The 25,481-nt window shown below is 43.1% G+C and overlaps 1 protein-coding gene across 2 annotated transcripts; it reads left to right on the top strand.

The window, feature by feature from the left end:
• Positions 1-208: 208 nt before the first annotated feature.
• On the top strand, positions 209-11,197 carry LOC126528185 (uncharacterized). 2 transcript variants are annotated; one of them, XM_072284211.1, is made up of 5 exons: positions 209-759; positions 1,479-1,954; positions 3,213-3,289; positions 5,884-6,322; positions 10,418-11,197. In XM_072284211.1, the coding sequence occupies exons 4-5, from the start codon at positions 5,898-5,900 to the stop codon at positions 10,719-10,721; spliced, it is 729 nt and encodes a 242-aa protein (XP_072140312.1). In that variant the 5' UTR covers positions 209-759; positions 1,479-1,954; positions 3,213-3,289; positions 5,884-5,897; the 3' UTR covers positions 10,722-11,197. The 2 variants fall into 2 exon arrangements, with proteins under 2 accessions (XP_072140312.1, XP_050032019.1); XM_050176062.3 differs by lacking the exon at positions 3,213-3,289.
• The last annotated feature ends 14,284 nt before the right edge of the window (positions 11,198-25,481 follow it).

Here is a 25,481-nt window from a genome sequence, read left to right as displayed (position 1 = left end):
AGTCGCCCAGCAATTTTGCGTTAATTTGCGGGCTTTTTTCATGCTCGGAAAAACACCTTTATGTAGCATATATTGAGCAAAGAGAGAGCTGTATCGGGAGTTTTTCATGTCGCTCTACAATTTTCTCATTGGCACTTTAAATCTAATTGTAATATTTGAGAAATTAATTAATTAAGACTAATTATTGAATTAGCCAGAATGAAAAAAAAAATAATTTTAATATCTCCAAGCAATGCCAAGCAACATTACCTTGTTTCTGTCCAGCTATGTGGCATTTGCGTATTTTTAAACTCTGGCTAAGGTTATCTGGGACATCCTGTATAGAAGAGTGGTGATGTTACCAAAATCCTTTGATTGCATTTGGCAGTTTGCAAATGTCTTTTTTCTTCATTGTGCATGTGTGTGTGTGTGCGTGTGTGTGTGTGTGTGTGTGTGTGTGTGTGTGTGTGTGTGTGTGTGTGTGTGTGTGTGTGTGTGTGTGTGTCCTTGAACCTTGTTATTGTTTTTTGCAGGCTATGTGAACATTGTGGTTGTATTCAGTTTAATCTCATGTTGAAGCTTGTTTCGCTGCTCACTTAATAAGGATAATTTATTTTCTTTCACTTCACTGTTTGCTGTTTCCACTGTTTTCATCGTCACTGTTTGCTAAATACAGACTCAGTGTGGTGAAGTCAAACTTGAGGATTGGGCACTGTGCCTCCAAGATTTCATTGAAATGCTGGTACACACTTAAGCTGAACTCGATGGGGTGCATCACAGGTGACTCAAACTTGGATACAGTTAGGTTGAGAGAGACCTTGACCTTTGCTTCATAAACTTTATGGTTTCCCATGTGTATTAGTGTAATTTGGTCTTAGAGTAAATATCTTCTTTGAACCTCTTGAGTTAAGCCAATTTCTTCTTTTATGTTTACACCTCTTTCTTTGTAATGTACTGATCACATGTTTTTGTTGTTAAATTTTATTGAAGCCTTTTTCTCATTTAAATCTCATTTACTGTTTTGTGTTTTTATTATGTGCGCAATCCTGCCTTCTCTGAATCTATCTTCTTGGCTCTTCGAGCTAAAGTGGGCAAATCCGACAGCTGTCTCAGACATGTGAACGCTGGAGGAGAATTTAGGTGCTCCCAATGACAATTACTTGAAAACTTAAATATGACAGCTGCTTATAAAGGATTTGAAGGAGTTGGACAGAAATGTAGTACTGGTTCTTATTGATGCAACAGAAGTATCTACCCTCGCATCCTTGAATTGAAACATGTAAAGTGGAGGCATGGGGAATGTCTTGTTTTCTAATGTGTCTAAGTGGAGGCACATAGACACATTAGAAAACGGGACTATCACCGGCCTTGAAACTAAGGCATGTTGTGAAATTACATTGTAACGTTTATACATATGCACTATCTCTATGAGCATAAAAAACTAGAATGTAATCCCCCTTATGCGCAGACAAATTCATCTTCATTCTTTGACATTGCAGGGCATGAGGCTCCTGGGATTATTATCGTTAAGGAAGAGCTTCCAGGTAGCTACGGTGAAGAGTCTGCAACAGAGAGGGAAACTGCTGCTGTGCACCAAAGAAGTCATCGTTAAGAGCAAACCTTCGTTTTCCGGCAGGGAGGAGGTGCACAAAAATGCAGGAAGCACTGCCTCAAGGGTGATGGGTGTGCACTCTGACGCCGAGGGCCCAGACAAAGATGCCAATTCGTATTGGTGCAAACACCCACGCATTCTTCAACATACCGCAACACCTGCTTCGACACTCTGTTGGGCACTCACAGGAGTTGCCATTCTCGTGCAATAACTGCAAAGAAGCGCGAGAGTATGCACGTCATCAAAGAACAGTTGCATTGTATGCCGTGTTGCAAAACCCTCATTGACAAGGGCGTGCTTCGACATCACATAGCGGTTCACCATGGGCAGGCCGGATTTCGTTGCCACCTGTGCCCCCAATGTGTGAGTGCTCTGAGCTACGTGCCGTCATCTTCTCATTTTTTTCCCTTTTTTTTTCTTTAATCTTGCCATCTTGTAACCACTTGCATAAAAACATGGTCAGTTAGGCAACTTGTAGATGCCATATGAACATGAAGATAGTATCAAATGATACTTCTCCATGCTGAGAGCATGTAGCAATAGTTTTAGGCTAAGAACATAATTACAAGGGAGTATAATTAGCTGTAAACACCCGTAGAGTGTGCAATATTTTACTACTGGTGCCATCTGCTGAGTATGCACTATACAGCCGTGCCAGATGTCTCGCATTTTCCCACGTGCCCATGTTCTCATTGCGCATGTCAAGCTTGCATGTTTTTGAAAACAAGGTCTTTGCTGACTTCACATGGGCTTGGCTCATCTGGCATCTGGCTATATTTAGTCACTACCAGAAAGAATGAAAGGGTAAACCAAGCATCAATGCTAGAAAAGACAAGGTCGGCGTAATTGCACATGAAATACGATACGAATGAAATACAAAATTAATGAAGAAAGAATGTGGAAAAGAGGGAGAATAGAAAGATATCAACATTTAATCATCGAATCATTTGAACCACCACGTACGTCAACCTTGTCTTCAGTGTTGACACTTGGTTGACACTTTTTTTTATTACATTACAACTTGTAAGTAATAGCAGACACAAGACAGTTATTTTTGTTTCATATGCAATTTCATTATAGCAAAGCTTGACTGTGGTCTGTGCCTTGGGTGAGATAGTTGAAGTTTTTTCAGCAGGCAATTTTATTCTCATTCTTGGCAGCCACGTTCTCAATCTCGTGCACATTTGTTCTTGTATGTAGATAAGCTGTCAATCAATAAAAAATTCACTTTCGCATGATTCAGATTAATGCATATTTCAAGTGATTGAAAGCATGGCTGCTTACCACTCTTCAAAATCCTTGCTAGTGCTTATGAGACTGTGCCGTCGAATGTGGGTGTACTATTTTCAATCCTAATATTTTTTTGCATAGGTAATTACTTCGTTTGAAATGCTATGGAAAACTTCTACATAGACTGCAACTGCTTCGGCCACACTTCCCGAATTCTGGTGGAAAAGCGGTAGGGAAATAATTACTTTTCAGTGATGGTTATGACTTTAGTGTGCGATCGTGCTCACGCAACCATAGTAAAGAGCATAAAACATTGGTTAACACTTGCTCCACGCACATGTTTGTTGATACTTTATTGATTTTACAAGGCTTGGAAACTCCACATTTGCAGTGAAGAAGTCTCCAGATGAAGACATCGAAGTGTTCAACACAATTATGGAAAACATTATCTTGCATCGTATTGCAGAGGTGATTATTAAGGATGAGCCTACAGATGTGAACAGCAACAAGATTGTAAGTTCGGGAAGCACTGCCTCTCATGTGACTAAGTGGCATAGAATCCTCGGCGAGGGGTGATCACCTGCACCAGTGCAAGCTTTGCCATGGCATCTTCTCGGGACCATGCCATCGGCTTCAGCATTCCGTTGAGCGCTTGCAGAAGTTGTCGTTCTGGTGCAGCAATGGTGGTGTTGCCTTTTCACATCAGGTGGACATGGTCATGAACAAGAACACATACGTCGACAGAAATACTCCTACTCGTCCAGAAGTACTCGTACTCGCCATCCAATGGTCTGGAGTGTCAAGAGTGCCGTGAAGATACGTAGACTGTATACTGTTCACAAAGGCTGAACATGCGAAATGCTTCATGTTTGGACACTGTTTGTTACACAATCCCATGTATTGTGTGGCCTTGTTTTGATTCAGTGTCAGTGGGACTTGCAAAATTGTTTTAAATTGTTCTCTGTTTAATTTTAAAAATGCAAGTAACATAGTTTAGTTCAAAGGAATGGGCATTGAAATAATAGAATGTGACTGTGTTGAGGGTCCTTGCAGTCTCTTGCAAACGGTAAAAAAAATGTGACCCTCTGCTACTATCATTGTATAATGTCATTGAAACACAGTTGCTTACATGCCTATCCTGGTTCTGTTAATTGCTTTTCATTTTCTTGTTTGTGCATTCCTCTATATTTTATCGCCTACTTTGTGTTTTGATTGTATGCAGAACGCTGTGTTGTGTAATTGCTACTTATTTAAGTCCTAGTGGAGACACAATCATGAAAAAAACAATACAAGACCAGCCACTAGTGCTGCTTTTGTGAACTTCTGCATAAGGAACACCTGTATTTTCGTCTGATCAACTTCGTGCAGAGCGTCGGGAGTGATTGCATTTTTTAAGCAACATAGAACAAGAATGAAGTGCATATGTCGAAGAAAGGACTCAGTTGTTGTACTCAACCAGCCCTTTCATTATCTGTCCATTTAGCCAGCTTTGCACATGGGATGGTTGATTGCGCACAACGGACCTGTGGTCAAGAGCACTCCTTTGGGTCAGCTCGTGAATCATATTTCAAAAAGGTCAACACAATAGATTGCAAGGAAGAAAATACAAATGGGACTGATGCTCATCCAGTCTGTATTCTCTTCCTTGTGGTCCAATATTTTGCACTTCAACCTTCTCCAAATGTGAGCTATCTCACTAACTGCATTCAGTGCAGCAAGAGCTACGAGCTATGTCTGCCGAACTGGCTTTGTGTTTCAGGGAAAGGACGGCTTGCTGATTGTGCACTACTAATCCATCTGTATCATTTCGTTCATCTGGTGTTAGGGGGGGTTTGAGAGGTCAACCATTCTCAAGCCCTTCTTTGAGTTCTCTTTCCTGCTGGACCGATGGGAGCTGTAGATTTCGTGGTACTGCAAGAAATTAGTGAGGTGTATTTTAGCACCCATTCCAGATTTATTGGCATGGCCTGTAACTCTTTGCTGCAGTGTGCAGAGTTTGTGAGATTATGTGCATGTAGAGTCATAGCAATCTCTCGCAAGATTTTAAGTATGAAAACATGGTGTACGTTTCTGGAAAGCTGTAGGAACGAACTGTTGGGCTGAAATCACCTCATGTGAGGATATCCCCTTTGAAAGCAATGGTTTACTCCTCCACGGCCTGTCCTGTCTATCCTGAGGAAAGGGAGCAATGGGAGAATGTTTCTTGTGTCATGCTGCCCTCATTTGCTATCTAAAGTTGCTTTCTTCAGTGCATAGAAATCGCAAGTTGCTAAATCTTCGAAGAGAATAACCCTTGAACTCCCAATTTCTTTTGTTGAGAAGTGTACAAAATTCTCCCAATTTTTTTCATTTTTGCAAATTCTTGAACATCATATCCTGATATGAAAAATATTATACACATACAGTTTACCTACTATGCGGTATTCATTTAAAATGTCAAAATGTTAATCAAAGACACCTGGTTTCAAGAATAAGTTTCTACAACTAAAGTATAAGGCTTGAATGTAATTCTCTAAACAGATAGCTAAACAATTTGAAAGCATCGAAGGGTATGTTCACTACCAAAACTCAAATGCACGGTGAGAGTTGAGTTGACGAGCGTGGCAGGTCCTTGGCAAGAAGCGCAGAAGCTGGGGCTTGGACAAGTGCTGCTTAACTTCGTATTCGTACAAACTGTTAGGAAATTTCATTTGACGCTTGGTAGTTAAAGGATTAATAGAGTAGCTGTTGACGTCCTCCAAGGTCTTATCAGCTATGCATATGTGCTGTTGACTGCAAGTGCATTATATTAATTAATGCTTGTTGTCGTGTGTAAATTGAAGCAGCTCTGAGAATTATTCTGCAAGTACCCTTATAAAATTTGATTGTGTTTCAACTTCCATTTTGGAGCTTAAAAAATATGTGTGCTTAAAGGGGGAAATTTTTTTGTTACCTTTCAGTGTGTGATAAGTTTATTGCTAACTGTTTTTCTCACTGCCACTATGAATGCCACAGGATATACCTGCAGCCTTCATAAACTGAGCTGGCTTTTGACATTTCAATCTTTCTTCTTTTTTTTGCAGAGCCTGGACAGCTTATGTTCACAGACATCATCATTAAAATTGAACCACCAGACCCTCAAGGTGACATTGAAGGTGTTGCGGTTGTGGAAAGTTTTGTTTTGCAAATGCACACGACAGGCAACTGCAGAAACAAAGGCTTTGAGGTAGGTGATCACCAACACCACTGCAAGATCTGTCGGCTGATCTTTAACACGCGCCAACACCTGCTTCAACACTCTGTCACACATGCCAAGGAGCTGCCGTTCTTGTGCGCCAATTGTGGCGCAGCCTTCGCGCGCGCAGAAGACGTGGCGGAGCACGAGAACAGCAGGCACTTCAACAAACAGCAGTACCGCTGTGTCGGATGCCAAGAGACCTACAGCAACAAGGCACAGCTTTGGCAACATGTACAGAGTCACTATGGCAAGCCTGCGTACCACTGCGAGATGTGCCCCATGGTGTGAGTCGTCTGCCTTTGCCATTCCTTTGTAGAGAAGCACTGACGCATGCAGTAAACTCGTGTTATAACCAAGTCACCAGGTTAGGAAATGGAAAGCCCAATGCATCACACACTAAAGCACACCAGGAGAGTTAATGTGCAGATGTTCAACTGCGAAATTTAGAAGTGCAAGCACTCCAAAATATCCTTCTTCTTGGTTTGTTTGTTTGCAAAGGGTGCTATAGTAGCACTCAGACTCTGCGTAAACCACCACAATTTTTGTTAATCACCTATGAAATATAGGATTGAAATCTTGTATGCGCTTAATGCAACTTTTTACAGCGTAAGCTGTTACGGGCTCATTCATTATGGGCAATGTTATCTGCCGCATCGTAGCATGTAGCATCGATCTGTGCACACTTCACGTTGCAGTTACCGTTTTCCTGTTCATGTTTTATTACACGAACGGGAAAAGCGATCTATCCCTTGTTAAATTATCATGTTTAGAAGAACGTGTCCCCTCACGTTTCACAAGAAACACAGAACCCTGGACTGTGCACTGTTTTAGAACTAATTACAGCTCACAAATGCTAAAAAACAACTTACCAAGGCTTTTAAATGCTTACAACAAATCTGGCATTGATATACGTGCCCTTACCCCATCAGAATTTTCTCAACTGAATCAGCGAGCCTAATATTCATGTTGTGGTCAGCTATTTTAGAAGTGCAGATTAGATGAGTTTACAGCTTTTGTTCACATTTATATTACATATATATGTGTATATGTGTCTTTTTTTTTCGTCTGTCATATGTGAAACGTTTTGTAACTTCATTACGCGCAACTACTCATGCATTCTTGCAAAACTGTGTATTTTTGTATTGTGAAAAACACGCGGCAGCTCCGCGCTGCCCATGTCTTTTGGTCATAGGGGGCAGGGTGTTTTTTCAAGCTGCACTTGCAGCTTTTCTTCCCTGTCTCCCCCAATCTGTTGGAAATAAAGATATATTCAATTTCAAATATGTTGCAATTGCGTAGTTGCAGTACACGAAGCGACAAACCGCATTCGTCTACTGCAACTATGCAACTGAAACATATGCAACTGCAACATGAAGTGTGCACATATCGATGCCACATGGCGGTCATCTCCTAGTAGACGAAGCGGCAAACCGCTTCGTCTGCTAGCCCCTGCCCCTTAGGTTGACATCGAGCTCCCTGGACGCCTACGAGTGGTACCGGAGCTCCGGTGTCACCCCTTACGGACAATAAAAGTTTTCACACACAGGTAGTCGTACGAGGTAGATAGAAAAAGTTTGAGGATGAAAAACAAAGATTAAGGAGATGTATACGAATATGCTAGAACGAAAAGCATATATAGCACACTTTATTTATTTATTTAGTTATTTAATATATTCTCAGTGCCTGGTGGCGTATCAGAGAGGAGTGGTGAATCATTATACAATATAGATGTAGCAGTCTGAAAGGATGAATGAACCGGATTGCTGGCGGCCTAGGGGGGGAGGTGGTTCCATTCGGATGCTGTGTTTTTGGCAGAAATGAATTGAAGAAGAGGTTTGTGCGGCAACTTGGTACTTGTATCTTGATGTTGTGGTCGATTCGCGATGAAATATAAGGGGGTGATGTAACAAGGCCATTTTTTAATTCTGGGTTAGTATAGCACATTTTATGAAAGAGTGATAACAGGGCGAGTTTCCTTCTTGATGATAGGTCTGGCAGATGAATGCTAGTTTTGATGGTGGATACACTGGCACTGTGGGAATAATTGCATACAGTGAAACATGCAGAGCGACTTCGAATGGCTTCAAGTAAGTATGTTAGCTGTGCTGTAGAGGGATCCCAAATTGATGAAGCATACTCTAGTTTAGACCTTACTGATGTTTTATATAATAAATAAATAAATAGTAATTTTTAAATAAAGCAGATTAAGTGGCTCTTTGTCACCGTCTCATTTCAAAAGGAATGCCAATAAATAAATCATCATCATTAGCATTGTATTGCGCAATTTCTCACGTGACGTAACATGCACGCCACGTAGCGTTGATATGTGCAAACTTTGCATTGCAGTTGCATTGTATACCATCAGGTGTCCCAACATGTAGCAGTTGTATGGAGCAGTTGCATGCTGCATGCAGCTGGACCCGGTTAACTCAAGCTGGCTAGGTGACTATTTGTCACTGCCCCATTTTGAAGGAGATGCCAATAAATCATCATCATCAACTGCATCTTATCGTGACACGGGTCAAGGGAGATAACATGTGGACCGCGTAGTCTGGATACCCGTGTTTACTCTTCGGTACACATTATGGTGCCTGCTCGCAAAGTACGAATCGCTGAAGCGAATCGTACATCTGTGCACGTGACTGCAACCAGGCAATGTTGGGCTCAGCAGACTGCTATGCAGAGAGAAGCACAAGTTGCAGCTCGCCATGCACAGTCCAGATCGTCCTCATTAAAACAATGTGAAGAGACTTCACCGCAAAGACCCTCTAGTGCGTGCTGCCGAAAATGGAGCTCCTATGAAGCCGCTCCTTCGGCTTAAGCTGTGACTGCGCTGCTTGTGCCGTGCAGGCCTGCGACTTTTTTTTTTTTTTTTCTCAAGAAAGCTCAAGTTATGCTACTGTCGCATGAGTTAATGTTATTTGTATTTAGTGACATTTGCATTTAATGGCATTAGTTGGCTTTTGCTCAGAGATATGTAATGTCATTAGAGGAAAGACTACATTTGCAAACTAATGAGTTTGCTGAACTCATTCAAATGTGTTTCTGTGTCGGTTGAGTAGTCTTGCCAAAGAGTGGTCACAAACAAATAATATTAAAAAGGGAAACACTTGATTGCAGCAATGAGTATGATTTCATTTTTAGATGTTTCATTTTTTGGAGGGGGGAACATTATAATAGACTGATCTGATTCTAAAAGTGTGAGTACGCACTCTTGTTCCCAGCAACATTGTCAAGAACGTTGTTGGCAACGTTTAGCGCCAAATCATAAGTGCAGTCAACACAAGTACAAAACATATTATGAGGTTTGCAGATGAATACTGTCACGTTAAAAATAATTTTTTTATAAAGCACATATAATTAAGAACATTTTGCTTAGCACTGTAATTTTTTCTGTGCCTTCGAGTCTTTGACACCTTGCAATTACCATTGTCTGCAAATGACCTTATCGTTTGTCATATAGCAGTGCACGATACGGAATGTCTTTTGATGTATCGATTGCCATTAGATACAAATTACATTAAATCTTCCCTTGTGATGGGGGTATTCGATTACATCTAGGGCAGAATGAGCTAAAATTACATCCCCCACTCTGACTAGCATTTTGAGCTGGTAAAAAGCTGGTTGGAGCTGGTATGATAAACTGCAACAACAGCGAGGTTAATGCCATTTCGTGAGCCTTTGAAGCTGCGTTGCAGTTGCATCTAATCAGATGTCATGGCATTATTGTTTTCGAAATCATTTTTGTTCAAGAACAAACCATAATTATCGTGCCAGCCCATCAGGCCCTTCAGTAAAGCCAAATGAGGTGCTTATGTGGGATAGGTGGATGATCAGCGGGCAAAAAGTCATATATATATCAGTAGAGATTGTAGTTTCATCTAAGTATCATTGGCAACCTCAATTGTATTTTTCAAATGCCTTGCAGATCATGGCAGCCTAAGGAACTTATGGAGTGAGTTCATGGCTATCACAGAGCCCACACTGACAGTGACATGTGAATTGTATTGAATTACATTATTTTTTTATGCTATCGGTGCCAGCTTGTCACTATCATAGCTTTAGCTTTATACTCTGAACACATCTCACTTTAAGTACATTTTTCAGGGTAAAGAAGTGCATGTTAAGATTGAGTTAATGCGGTAGTATTTGACACTGCATTCTCAGGTTGTTGCTGCCTGTAGCCAAACTTGTTCGATCTCTTTGTTGTGCCTCTTTTAAAAGCCAACGTCAACAATATCTTGGAATGCATCAAATTTCTAGTTTTAGGTAGTGAGTGTATGTAGGTACAAACTAGTCTCGAGAATGTTGCAGGGGCCCTTTAAATTCTTCTTGTGCTGCAGCTGCATTTCACTTGCCTTTCTTTCCCGACCCTTCAGGTTTCCCTTGCAGCACCAACTGTCAAGGCACTTGCGGACCCACACCAAGGAGCTGCATTATACATGCAACCAGTGCAAGGCCACATTTATGCACAAGGAGCCGCTGGCTAGACACAGCAAGACCCACCAGGGCATCCGAAAACACCAGTGCCCCTACTGCCCAAAGGCCTTCTTCCAGCGGGGCTATCTCGGGGAGCACGAGAGGATCCACACGGGAGAGCGCCCCTTCACCTGTCGTATCTGTGACGAGAAGTTTGTGCAGCGATCCCACTTGAATGTGCACAGACATCGAATGGGCCATTAACTACGTGTGACTGTCTGGGTACTGTTCTGTCCCTGTTTGGCTGTGACATGACCTTACTGCTGGGATGTCAGTGAGACGTGGATGTGCACAAGAGCATCACGGGGCTGTGCCTGGCTAGGAGTGTGTAGATACAGTCTGCAGTCAAGCATTAGCCTTGTGTTTTCCTTATTGTTGTATGATTCTCATAATCTCCTTGCTCAGAAAGATGAAGTACTTAAATCTTTGTGTACAGACCAGTAAAGTAAGTCACCTAGTGTCAGTGTAGCAGGTATTAAGGTTGTCTTAAACCTTAGTCACCTTTCTACTGGTGTTTAATTGAGAAGGTTTTCTATCGAATGGCATAATAACTATGTTCTTCAAAACAGACATGAGTTTGCTGTCTTTGGCTGTACATAGAGCCAGTTGTCGATGGCTGTGACGATGTGTTTCAGCTGTGTTGTGTACTAGTGTGTATTGGTAAATGATTCTGTAATTGGGCCCTGAGTTTTCATGCACCTTGCAATCTTCCCACAGAACAACCCTTGTACTTACACACATATTATGTGTACTCGTATTTTCTGTAGTTGTAAATGAGGGCTAAAAAAAAATTTAAAGCTTTCAATACCAATTTTTTGCTTATAAAGGACAATGACACCGAAATCTAAGAAGCCTTGCTTTAGTTGATAAATCTGGTTGCAAGTTTAAAAGCAGTTGCATTGTATTAAGTGGTAGCTTCATCAAGGTACTGCTTACCAAGGTATCAAGTCTACAAGCATTTCTTTTTCTGATACATATTTCAAAAATGAAAGAAATCTAAATATTTGGATTTTTATTTCGCAGTTAATTTTTTGAGTGGACTGTGGTTTTTTTTTTTTTCGACAGTTAGGTAAATTGTTTTGAGGGCATTGACTATCGCTTGGACAATATAGGTTAACCTCGATATGTACCTCAGTCCACCAAACTTTGCAGTGTAACAAATTTATAAATCTCTCTGGTGTTAGGGTTATTCTAGACCACGCATTATTAAGTTTATGCAAGCAACTTGGCATTGCAGTTTCTTATTAATAGAGACTTTTAGCGTGTCCGGTATTCCAGCAAGTGCGGGCGGTTTGCTGGTTTAGCGGAGGCGTAAACGTGAGCGGCCAGATTGGTGGCGCCAGCTGGTGGCGCAAAGCTCAACCACACAAACACAAATCTAATTGCTATATTCTGCTTAGCTGCTGGTGTAAATTTTCGACAGTGGTGTAATCGTGTTCACAATTACGCCACTGCCAAAAATTTGCACCAGTAGCGAAGCAGGATATTGTGGGCTACTACAGTTTTAGCTCTGTGTTTGTCTGGTTGAACTCTACGCTACCAGGCGGCTGCACCGCTCTGGCCGCTCACGTTTATGCCCCCGCAAATCCGGCAATCCACCCAAAGCGCTCCCGTTTACCGGAATAGTGGGCAGGCTAAATGTCTCTAATGAACTCCTCAGTCATTGCATCGTTACATCTTTCATTTCCTCACTTTGCAGCTACGAAAACAAAAAGAAAAGAATGGTCGTCTTTATAATTTGCATGTGTCTTTCTGCATTCAGAACATTCCTTGTAAATATAGATAACTTGTTGTCAAATTAAAAGCGACTCCTGCGTCCACTTGTAATTCTGGCACGAGGCACACAAAGCACACCCCGTTCACCCACACTCAAGAGACATGAAACGCTGGGAAACCAGACAGGAGCATCACAACATATTATTATAGCCAGGGCTGGGCAAAGACACTTTGCAATTATATCATGATACGATACAAGCTACTCTGGCAGCAAGTATTTGAGATACAGATACAAGATACTGCAGCAATTATTGTATCTGATACGATACTTTCCATTTGTGTCTTAAGATACGCTGATACATTCACAAATTTCTTATTATATATCTATATAATGTAGCAGCAAACGCATATACATAAAAATTTGTCGATATTTGTGCAAAAAAACGCATTGCAAAATATTTAATGCCACAGCGTTAAGGGCCCCATGTTGCAGAAAAACCAGTGTCTGCGTTGATGGAGTTATTCGTGAGCAAAAATTTCTGTATATATATATATATATATATATATATATATATATATATATATATATATATATATATATATAGGTATATGTATATGCCACGCCTTGCTCTATGAAATGTGGCATATGCAAGTGCTATTGCCACACCATTCTATGACTAAAGTTGCTTATACCTGTTAACCCCATTTCTTCCCGTTTGTTACATAACGAGGGTCTCGAATCTGGCATCATTGATGCCTTCAGGTAGCATGTGCACTCTAAGAACAGTTTACACCCTTTGGCGTGCCCCTTCTGCCAGACAACAATAATCGTCATCTGCCTTGATGCGTTTCCTTTCTTTATCGCTGCAAGCTCGGAACTTTCCAGTGACGAACGGCACGCGCGTTATCAGAAGGGGCACTCCAAAGGGTGTAAACTGTTCTATGCTGATAACGCGCGTGCCGTTCGTTACTGGAAAGTTCCGGGCTCGCAGCGATAAAGAAAGGAAACGCATCAAGGCAGATGACGATTATCGTTGTGTGGCAGAAGGGGCACGCCAAAGGGTGTAAACTGTTCTTAGAGTGTGTGGGTTTATTGACCGGTTGCCTTCACCAAAAAGATCACGTTCTCGGGACGCCTGTGGCAGAAAGGATGTTCTACATCCGCCGCCAAGGTGTGTGGGTGGTGGCGCTGGCTAACACTCCCGGGTTCTACTAGGAAACATGAATACCCAAGAAAGTGGATGGGGAAGCGGCGCCGCAGTAGCTCAATTGTTTGGGCATCGCACGCGGAATGCGAAGGTTGCGAGATCATCCCCCCCCCTATGCAAGTTGTTTTTTCATCTACTTTCATTTCCATTAATTTATTTCGCTGATTAAGCACAAGTAATTTCCCCTTTGTTGTCTGTCGTGTCAATGTTTGTTGGCTTCTTGTGATATGACTAACAAAAATCGGGCCCCTCGGTTAACCCCCTTTCTTCCCAAATCTTGACTTGTAGCTTACCACTGTTGTTGGAAAGTGTACAATCGTTCCATTCTACCAGTGTCAACATACGGGGCAGAAACTTGGAGGTCAATAAAGAAGCTGGAGAACAAGTTAAGGACCATGCAAAGCGTGCTGGAATGAAAAATGTTAGGCATAATGTTAAGAGGCAGGAAGAGATCAATGCAGATCAGAGAGAAAAGGGGTAGCCAATATTCTAGTTGACATTAGGAATTAAGAGAAAGAAAATAAAGCTGGGTAGGCCACGTAATGTGTAGGAGAGCAAACCAGTAGACCATTAGAGCAATAGAATGGGTGCCAAGGGAAGATAAGTGCATTTGAGGACAGCAAAAAATTGGGTGGGGTCGTGATATCGGGAGATTTGCATGCGCAAGTTGGAATCGCAAGGAGAGGCCTTCGTCCTGCAGTAAACGTAAAAATAGGCTGCTGTTGATGATGATGGTAATGACGCCCAAAGGGGTGTGCAAGTTTAAATATGTATGCTGCCAATTTCGTTACAGTTGTCACGTATGCTATGATTGTGCACTTTGCTCTGTGACCAATGATTTATTGGAGTGTCTAGCTACAATTATAAACAAAGCTTTTGTGGTTTTATGTGGTATTTCATAATGTAATGTGTGTAATGTAAATGTGTAATGTAAGAAGTGTGCATCAACAATTCCATGTATAATTTGCACATGCGAGGATACTTCCTTGAGGCTTATTGTAATATGTAAAAATATGTAAAACCCCTTTCCAGGGGCATTTGAGGAATAAATAAATAGTCACCATCATTCATATGTATGTTTGCAGGCCTTGGACAGTTGCAGTAAGTAGTCTAAGCAGAGCTTCCAATCTGAGGACATTGATTATTGTGCATAGTTGTATTTATTGTACTTCTTACTGCATACACCTGTATTTAAAACCTATTTCTTGCATGCCTCTGTGTTGCGAGTAACTTTCAATTTGCCATAATCACACGTTCTATACTCTGTTGCCTGCTTTGTGTTTTGATGCTATTGTTTTGGCACTCTTTTTAATTGCCAATGTTGATCTTTTAATCAGAAAAGTGAATTACGATGGGTTACGTGGATGGGCAAATTAATCAAAATGTGACATTTGTTGAGAACACTTATGGAAGGTTGAAATTAATAAAACAATGGCCTATTATTCGTGCAGCAACTGGCTGCTTTCTTTGATAGTATGTAAAACATTTGCGAAACCTGCGTGCTATGCTTCAAGATAATAGAGGCAGAACCTACAGAAGTTTTTATGTGGCTGGCTTTTAGCCAGTTTAAAATGCATGAACATTCAGCAGCTCAAAAATAAAAAAGAAAGCTGACTGTTTCATGCTTACATATAAAACTTGGTATTTCTTAGAAAGTGTAGTAACTAAAGCATGATTTAAATGATCTTTGGTGTTTTAGAAGTGCATGCTGAAATTTGAATTTGCTTAAGAGTGCACTACTATTAGTGGCTTTTAGTTTTGTGCATGGAGTAAAATCGCATTGAGAAAACTCTGCTGATGGCTTGCTAGGTATACGCTACGGAGGTCTGGTTTCTTAGTGCTTTGAGTTAAGCAAGCAAAATTTCAGCGACCTGCCATTTCTTTGTGACAGTGTCCTGTATTTTTGGTGCTTGGATGATTACAGCAACAATTATTATGCATCTCATTCATTCCTGAGCTGAATTAATGAGATCGGAAAACTTGCAGATGCAGGGTGGGTCACAAGATGGGGCTGACGAGAGATCTCTGTGCGAGAGGCCTTTTACTGTGTAGAAGGGGCACTGAACGGAAGGAATAAAGCAGTTTTGTCTAGTAGATTATTATTTAAGGATGGTCAACTAATCGGTAATTAGTTGACCATAATTAGTTCCATGAGTGTAACACTTTAACTTGGTTTAAAAATTTTAAATAGGATGATGACAGTGACATTAACTCCCATCATCACCTATACTTCATTTCAGACATAAGGTGCAACACTGTGCAAGCTACGCAAGAAGTTTGATGAGGAAAATGTATCGCTCGGTGCATTGCATCCGTGTCTCGCTGTGCGCCAAAAACGTATACTCACACGAGCGTGCGTGTGAGGCTGCCGCATCAGGCTGCCAACAGAAGAACTTGGAGCGAAAGACAATGAAAAATAAGTTTATTTAAAACAACACATTAGATAACCGTATACCACAGTTTGTTTGTTTCTAAGGATTAAATCATTTTTCATTCAATACTCAGCCTACACAAAGGACAGTTTCGCACAGGTACAATCAAGAACAACGAACTATTTCTAAGTGTGAATGCAGCCACTCCAAAATGTATCTCTAGCCTCCACAGCATTGCACCCTATGTCTGAAACTGAGCATAGAGCACGCTATTTACATCTCCATTCTGTATCGCAGGGTGCGAAGGCTTTGGATTCATAAGCATCGCCGTTAAGAGCGAGCCTCAGGATGATGCTGGCGAGCAGTGTCGCGAGGACGTTGATCTCGTTGCCTTGCACCTAATGGGCAGCAATCAAGACACCGAATGCTTGGAGAAAGCCAGCCTTCCCCACCGTTGCGAGCTTTGCCATCAGCTCTTCAACACGGGGCAACGTCTGCTCCAGCACTCCGTCGTGCATTCGCGAGAGTTGCCATTCTGGTGCGCCCGCTGCGGTGCCGCATTTGCGAGCCTCGATGACAAAGCAGAACACGAGAGCACGCATGCAGGCAAGCCGCAGTACCGTTGCGTGCTGTGTTACAAGTTGTGCAGGCAAGAGTCTGTGCTCCGAGGGCACCTCCCAATTCACTACGGGCAGCCTGGATTCCATTGCCACCTGTGCCCTCTTGTGTGCGTAGTTTGGATATTCTCTTTGCCTTTTCATAAATACCTGTTGCCTGAGAGTTCAAATTGTTATAGTATAGCATGAAGGCAGCATGAGGGCCCTATAAAACGAAGACGTAGCACTTCTAACTGAAGTATTTATTTCACATATAGCCTTGTACAATGTGAAGTACGAAAAAAATAACAGAGTCTTACTTTCGTGGCTGTTTGCTAAAATATGACGTGGTTACTGCAAGTTTATGTATTTGTTTCGTGTGCTGTGAACTCTTGCTTGTACCCACCTTGGTAACTCAGTGTCCGTGACGTAGCACTGCTTTTTACGAGGTTGCGGGTTCATCGCTGGCCCTGGGGGTCGTATTGCGATAGGTTCAAAATGCAAAAATGCTTATGGTGCCATGCATTAGTGGACGTTAAGGAACCCCAGATGGTCCAAATTAATCTGGTATGCCTACGGCATGCCTCACAATCTACGGCATGCCTCACAATCGGATTGTGGTTTTGGCACATGAGACCGCAGAATTTTGGGCACGTTACCCAAGGTTTAGTGCACATGCATGTTAACATTTTTAGCGTAGATTTTCCTTTAAAGCGAATAGCTTTCATTGGCCCTTTCGGCCGTTTTCGTAATTGGTCGATGGTGGATCAGCAATCAATAGTCGGTGCTTGTACTCTGCAAGGAAAACATTTCTTCGTTTGCCCTCTCTTGTTCTGTCTTGCTCGATTGCTCTTTGTTTGCTTGTTCCTGCATTCATTTGGGCTGTTCGCTTACAATGATACTTACAATTACCCATGTTCTGTCTCGCTCGATCACTCTTTGTTTGCTTGTTCCTGCGTTCATTTGGGCTGTTCGCTTACAATGATACTTATTGTCAATGTTTTCTGCATAACCTTTATTTATTCCTTTTTTTTTCTTTTCTTTTTTTCTCCCGAAGTTTGTCCTTGCTGAGTTGATTCTTCTTATTGCGTGGTTAAAATCTTCATAGTAGCCTGTCAAAATGTTTAATATTCAATTAAATATCTATAAACCAAACCATGTTACTCGGTCCATGTATTTATTTTGTGGTATTTTACCATATTTACTCGATTCTAGTGTGCACATTTTTTTTTCATGAAAATGGGTTTGAAAATTTTCTGAACGTTACCATAAGTGTTGTCATTTGTTTGCCCATTGAGCGAGTAAAATACAGTATTTTGACATATACGTAACATATTTAAAGCTAGGCCTAACAGCAATGCAATCCAAGTTGTCCAATTTGCTGTTGTCTTGAATAATAGTGGTGAAGACAAATGAGCGCTATTGATTTCAGTTTGTTCCATTTATGGTTTGAAATGCACGGTATGGACCAGTGTTAAGGGGAACACCTGAATATACAGCACATGCTAATTTTTTCTTCTGACAGTGGTGAAATTGCTCGGCTTTGCAGGGGATAACTTGTGGTTGATAGCGGTGGCAATTACCCATGCATCCGTGCTGTGCATTGACGTAGTTTCGGCTGGCACTGGCAACTAGAGGGTTCGTGAAGTGATAGCCGCCGCACTGCACACCCATTACATCAGTTAAATCTTTTTGTATGCTAGCGTATTTGGCCTTTTCATTCCTCTCCCTTCTTTCTGTCTTATGTGTTTTGCGCTATTAATGCCGATAGCATTTTCTCACACTCGCGGCAGCTTTATTTCCGGCTACCTATATTATCCACCTGTCCCGCCGAAAATATGGGCCAATCTCAGAAGCAGTGAAGTCTAAAAATGCGAGCCATTGGCATGGGTATACGTCACTGGGTGTGTGCTGCTCTTTGGTGAACCTCTTTCTGCCTTGGGTCACTGCCTTGGGTCACTGCCTTGGGTCACTGCCTTGGGTCACTGCCTTGGGTCACTGTGTTTGTGTCATTGGGCATGGGTGGACTTCATGGCAATGCCATCAGAAGGTGCAGCATGTCCGGAAGAAAGTGTGAGAAAGGAGCTTGGCTGCAGCGCATGCCTCATACATGACGCACTTACCTCATACATGATGTACACCTCATACGTGATGGCTATTTGCACAGTTGGATAATCATTGTTGATCAGTTCTGCCTGATTTTTTTTTATATATATTCACCTTGTCCCCCCCTCTCAGGTTTCCTGTACGGCAGCAGCTGACAAGGCACTTATGCAGCCACAGCACAAATACTCCCTTTGCATGCAAACAGTGCAGTGCATCCTTCGCCCGCAAGGACTCGTTAATAAGACACATCAGGACGCACCAAGGCGACCGACGCTTCAAGTGCTCGCACTGTCCCAAGGCATTCTTCCAGCGGTTCCAGCTGTCTCTTCATCAGAGAATCCACACCGGAGAGCGGCCATTCACCTGCGACATCTGCAAGAAGAGCTTTGTGCAGAAGGTTCACATGGTCCTGCACCGAGAGGGACATTTGGTACCAGGCAATGTTCGGGTGTCGTACTCGTAGGCCTTTCGGTTGCATCACATTGGCCTTGAAAAAGCATTTCGAGTGGGGCACCTGGGACAAGTCTGTGTGCAAATGTCGTGCAGTTGTGCTTTTGCCGACAAAAGACAGGAGTTAGCGACCAAACATCCACATAGACTCAAAGGTAAGGTGCTTCTGCCATGAATCCATTTAGTCCTTGTGCAGATTGTCACATGCAGAACTAACTAACATTCAGTTTTCATCCTCGTGGGCTTCTTAGTCACATCACGCTGGCCTTAAAATCAGCTCTACTCTCATAATTACATCGTCTGTATAGTAACTTTTATCGTTGTGTGTTGCTGGATACATTTGTACAAGTGAATTGAACATCTGCCATCTTAGCCTGTCACTATAAATGATGCTCTTGAAGCCTTCCTACTGGTGTAGTTAATTGCCAAGAATTTTCTTTACATGCTTTATGATAGCTCCAGGCCTAGGTATAGTATTTCTCTGCATTCATCTATGTGAGAATCAGTAGACATGTATTGCCATTTATTTTGCCCAACAATTAAGTGTTTATCTGCGCTTTTTTTTTTGTGGGCAATTCTCTGCATCTTTCAGTTTGACTTGCTCACATTTATTTACGTTGGACAGCAAATGGATACCATTAGTAGATATAAGCTCTGTAGTCAGTTTTAACTTGTCGAATGCATGCATATACACAATAGCAGATTCTTATCTGAAAGCAGGCAGTGCTTTTTTGTTTATCTTTCACATGTGGGGGAAGCTAACACATGTTAACTCTAAACTGTGTAAGCAAAAGTAACTTGATTTTTATACCTAAGGGAAGTGGCCTTTTCTAACAATGGTTGGGTTTTCTCTTTCTTTTGAATGGCCTTGGCATATTATGAGCTTCTCATTACGAGTATAGTCATGAAATATTGATTCTTCCACCATCTCGTCCTCGTTTGCCGCCATGTAAAACTGTGCATAGTAAGCAGTTCATGCCTGCTGCTGGCACGACCTGCTGTTAGGCAATGCTGCCAAACCGAAGGTACATCCACATTGTGTTGCACAATGACTGTGCTGTAATTCCAAATGACACGTTCCACATAACTCCTGAAGGAATGCTAAAGCTGAATCTTAAGCTAAAGTGACAAGAGTTGCAATAGTCCTAAAGTGGCACTTTTACCGAGAACGTAATTTTCCACACCCCAAAAAATGACTCACTCGGCAGGACTCGCACCACCACTATGATAGCATGGTAAAATGCAGCACCAGCTTCTGGTATGTAACTATGTTGTGTTCATGATTGGAAAGGGTTTGTAATGGAGGACACCAAAAGAGCTAGAGGAGAACTAAGGACACCATAGTGAGCAATCAAATGAAAAATAATGAGTGTAAGATAGATGTGAAAATGGCAGCGAGGGCTAGAGAGCAAACATGGGTAGTTGATTTTCAAATTGATATTAAGAGGGCATAGTTGCATTGTGCAGCTCATGCATTGTATGGAACAAATCAATCGATAGTTTACTTGGATAGCAGAACGGGGCTAAGGGTAGCCAAATGCAGTTGAAAATGACAGAGGTCTAGGCGATGCGATGGGACTAAAAAATGTGCAGGTGTAAGATGAAGTTTGCTCCAGGTCTGGTGGTAGCTGTAAATTGCTGAGAGAGGTCTTCATCTTGTAGTGGAACTGAATATGCTGATGATTCAACATAATTGGGCTTCGATTTGATAGGGAACTTGGCTTGGCAACATTGTGGAAAGCAGCGCAAGCAGACTTTAAGCTAACGCGCCTTTGAGCGTAACGGCGCACTGTGCAAGGTCGAAGGCAGCTGTGCTTTGGGCGTCATTGGAGTCTTACAATGGTGGCTGTAGTGGGCAGCTGGCCCTCATAGGGCATTCGGATACCAGATGTCCCAAGGCATGACATTGGTAGCAGACAACTTGAGCCAGGTCTTGGCCACTACGAAAAGCTAGGATTCCGTACTGTGCCAAAATAGCTGCATACATAGCTTCTTGTTGTTCCATGAGCAGCTCTGAGATGTGCATTCTTGATGCTGCACTTCAGGGTGATGGTGGAGCTGATGGTTCTGGGTGAGGCTGCTGATACTGTGCAGGCTCAGAGGTTCGAATGTGCAGGCTCAGAGGTTCGAAAGGAGTACAAAGGTGGCTTCATGGAACCCACACACGGTAACGGGCTTACTTTAGCTTGGATGTGTTGTGCACTCTTGTCAGTGCTGGTTCAGGTGGCAATAAATGCAGCTACCGTGGGCGGCCTGTTAGCTGCGATAGTGGTAAGGATGTGTTGTTGACGTAAACCGTGTAGCAGATAGTCAATCTTTTGGGCACTAGAGAGCTTGACAGGCCAACATTCAATTACTCTCAGCTTACCAAAGGCATACTGGTGTAGGCTTTCAGATGGTGTCTGGGATACTTTCATTACCTGCTCTTGCCACCTAATGAGGGACAATTCTGAGCAAAAAGTGTCCTTGAGGTGTACTGGTTTCCTGGAGTACTGGAGGTGCAGTGGTTTCCAAACATAAAATGCCGGTTTCATGCGTTACGTTTTAGCTTGCTAGCAGCTATCAAGCGTGCGGTAACATCGTTCCACAAAATAAGCTGCTGCACTCTTCACACATCATAAAGCCACATGTTCACACTGTGAATGTGCGAGCCATCAAATAGCGGAATGGAAGATGATAAATCCGGCAGTGTAGTCACCACTGCTGCAAGGTGAAGTAGCTGCTGGAGCAACAAGACTCTGTACCGTGGCTTGGTCGAGAGCCAATGTTGATGCAGTGGTCGGAGCGGCCGCACCGAATTCCACTGAATCAGTTAACTCGCGCCGCTGCCAAATGTCAGCTTCCAATCACTGAATTAAGTCTTCTCTCGAACGAGTGGTATCCAGCTGGCCATGTGCCAACTTTTCCCGTATGAGGTCGATGCTGAGGCACAACATTGTCACTGGGTCGATGTGAGATGCTCCCATAAAATTCTCGCCATCTTATTCCGCAGAGTCGCCTACGCACAGTTAGGCATTAACTGAGAAAGACACTGCAGGATTTCTTTGCACTTGAGGAAATTCACTACCGCTAAAAACGATTGAACTGAGACATGATGGTTTTGCCTCGATATCAGGGGTTCCAGAGACAAGTGCATGCAGATGAGCAGGAAGAGGAGAGCGAGTGACAGGAACCACTTTGGCCAAGAAGACAGACTAATGAAAGCCAGCTTCTTTACCAGTCATTTGGCAGACTGGCATAGCTGAGTGGCTGGGCTGAGGGTCAGGCTTTGTCTGCGCCAGATGTGAAGGCTGGATGTAAAGGCTGGGGGCATTCACTTGGCTTGGCAAGTCAAGGCAACAAAAGTTCTTGAACAGAACACACTTAATACGTTACTTGGCCGAAACGCATCTGTCTGCAGCTGTGACAGACAGATATATATATATATATATAACCAAACTTAAGATGACACAATCCAGATATTGTTGACAGGCAGTTTAAAATATGTGCAAGTTAAACAGAAGAATAGGCTTCATGTACAAGTGCTAAAATTTAGAATCTGGGATAAATATTTTAATTTTTGCAGCAAATTATTATTTAGCGCAGATATACATGTGTGGCCCCCTTTTTTTATTACATCATTGCCACACACATTTCAAAAAGTGAGTGACAAAATATAGTTCAACATGCAATTTTGTATTGAACTCTAATGAACTGGTTGGAACCAATTCAAACAAAACTGATATGTCTGAACTGTAACCCCAACTGAAACGAAAAGATTTAGTTCAACAACCTACCTAGCATAATAAGCTATCTGAAAGATTTTCTGTGACCGCACGTCAAGCAGCAGTTACTACTATCAACGCTGTCACAACCTCAGTACTCCATTTAAGTGTGTTTGGCACGGTTTAACTGCTCACAGTCCCATGCTTTCTGCCGGTTGAATGTGTAATTTAGAGCCCTGGGTCATGCTGTCTTAAAGTTTCCTCGAAGTCCTTGGCGTGGTGTTTAGGCTCACAAGAATGTCTCCATTTCTGATGGTCCTCTTCCTCAGTTCTCATGTTCCTTCATCACATCATAAAATGCACAACTCCACATGTGGCTTCCTGTTTCCAAGTACTACTCCACCTCATGTTGTTGTCTGAGTGGCGTTTGGAGACGGAGACCTCAGAATAGGCCACTTATTAATTCATATGATATGACAATTATATTCATTGCAAGCTGAGTGTTGAGGAGGCTCTACAAAAATGTAAAGTTCTCCAAGTAGTTAATAATCTCGCAGGAGTGGCAACCAACACGATACTCACCACCATGTCATGGAGAGCACATGCGAAAGCAGTGAGAGTAAGCTCGTGTGCATAGAGCATCCTCTTGTGTGAGCATTGTTTGCTGCGCTATTACATTCAGCAAGACTAGCCCTTGCTGGTTATCAGATCTATATCCTACAACCGCTTATTGTAACTATTGTGTGCACACAAGAGCCACGGCACGTGACACTCATGTGCAGTAGATGGGAACTACGCAATGCTTGCTCAAAAGCACACGTGAGCATTTGTGCTTCCAATGGAACTACATCGAGCTGATTGGAATACCTCAGCAGATGATGCTTGGACCACAGGATGCTCCACTCACACGCACTTACTTGGCACTTTTGCTTATTGCATATGTGTGTGTCAGTGTCACCATTGTGTCAGCATTGTGTCAGTTGGCATTCCTGCAAGATTGTTAAGACCTTCGAGAGCTATACATTATATTGTTGCAGGAAGAAAGCAGGCCCACGATTGTAAAATAATGTATATTTACAACTGGCGTATATGGCGTTCAGGCAACTGCCAGACTTCGTCTTCGTCTAGTCCAATTCAACTTCTTCGTTCCCTTCACCGTAACATCACGCTCCCGGTGGAGTAGCTCCGTCCCGGTGCAAGTTATAGAGCCTCACTTAATGGGGGGACATAGGGCTTAAGCCTGGCGACGTGAACAACATCGCTGGTGACGTTGCGATGCACTGAAGGCTGACCAACTGGGGCGATCTCATATGTCACGTCAGACAGTTGGCGTAAGATCTGGTACGGACCAGAATACCGGGAAAGTAGTTTTTCCGACAAGCCTACGTGACGTGAAGGCGTCCAGAGAAGGACAAGGGAACCAGGTGAAAAATGGTAGTCTCGGTGCCGAAGGTCATAGCGTCGCTTTTGAGAAGCTTGCGAGACTGTGAGGCGATGACGGGCGACATCTTGGGCCTGGGCTGCTAAGTCAATAGCATCGCTAGCGCAACCAGTGCTGGGTGATTGTACTGCGGAAGGTAGCAACGTGTCAAAGGGCAAGGTGGGGTCGTGGCCATACAAAAGGTAAAATGGTGAAAGTCCGGCAGTGTCGTGACGGGACGAGTTGTGTGCGAAAGTGATGTATGGTAAAGCGACGTCCCAGTCACGGTGATCGTCGGAAACGTACATGGCCAGCATTTCAGTTAGCGTGCGGTTGAGTCGCTCGGTGAGGCCATTCGTTTGAGGGTGGTACGCGGTAGCAATCTGGTGTTCTGTAGAGCAGGAGCGGAGCAGGTCATCGACGACCTTCGATAAAAAGTAGCGGCTGCGATCCGTCAGCAACTGGCGAGGGGCGCTGTGGTACAGGATGAGGTCGTATAGTAAGAAGTTGGCAACATCTGTAGCACAGCTGGTTGGTAGCGCTCATGCGATGGCATATCTTGTGGCATAATTGGTTGCTACAGCAATCCATTTGTTGCCTTTGATAGAAATTGGAAAGGGGCCAAGGAGGTCTAGGCCCACACGAAAGAAAGGCTCTGTGGGGATATCAATTGGTTGAAGCAAACCAGCGGGAGGCGTAGCAGGCGTCTTCCGACACTGACACAGGTCGCAAGAAGCGACATAACGGCTCACAGAGCGATAAATGCCAGGCCAGAAGAAGCGGCGCCGGAGGCGGTCGTATGTACGAGTGATGCCCAGATGTCCAGCAGTAGGAGCGTCGTGAAGTTGCTGGAGCACGGCTAGTCGAAGGTGCTTGGGAACAACTAGGAGGAGCTCCAGGCCGTCAGGACGAACGCTACGACAGTATAAAGTTCCATCGCGCAAGGCGAACATCCGGAGGGACGGGTCATTGGGCGAGGAGCTTAGGCGTTCCATAAGTGTTCGAATAACAGGATCTTTGCGCTGCTCGTCGCCAATATGGAGGAAGCCGGAGATGGATAGAACACTGATGTCCGAGTCTGCATCGGTATCGTCCAGTTGATCCACGGGATTGCGAGACAGGCAGTCAGCGTCTCTATGCAGGCGCCCTGACTTATATATAATAGAAAATGTATATTCTTGTAGGCGCAATGCCCTACGTGCAAGTCGTCCAGTTGGGTCCTTCAAAGAGGAGAGCCAGCAGAGGGCGTGATGATCGGTTACGACGCAGAAGCTCCGACCGAAAAGGTACAGCCGAAATTTCGCAACCGCCCATACGAGCGCGAGACATTCTCTCTCAGTAATGGAGTAATTTCGCTCGGGCGTGGAAAGAAGGCGGCTAGCGTAAGCGATG

This window comes from Dermacentor andersoni, chromosome 9, assembly GCF_023375885.2.
Source record: "Dermacentor andersoni chromosome 9, qqDerAnde1_hic_scaffold, whole genome shotgun sequence".
In the NCBI taxonomy this organism is placed as follows: Eukaryota; Metazoa; Arthropoda; class Arachnida; order Ixodida; family Ixodidae; genus Dermacentor; species Dermacentor andersoni.
The sequence above is the reverse complement of the archived record's forward strand: the minus strand, read 5'-3'. Positions and strand labels throughout refer to the sequence as shown.

Bases quoted from the DNA above. Each gene is read 5' to 3' on its own strand.
- LOC126528185 (XM_050176062.3), top strand. From the start codon at position 5,898: ATGTTCACAGACATCATCATTAAAATTGAACCACCAGACCCTCAAGGT. The intron at 6,323-10,417 runs GTGAGTCGTCTG...CCGACCCTTCAG, and splicing joins TGCGAGATGTGCCCCATGGT to GTTTCCCTTGCAGCACCAAC.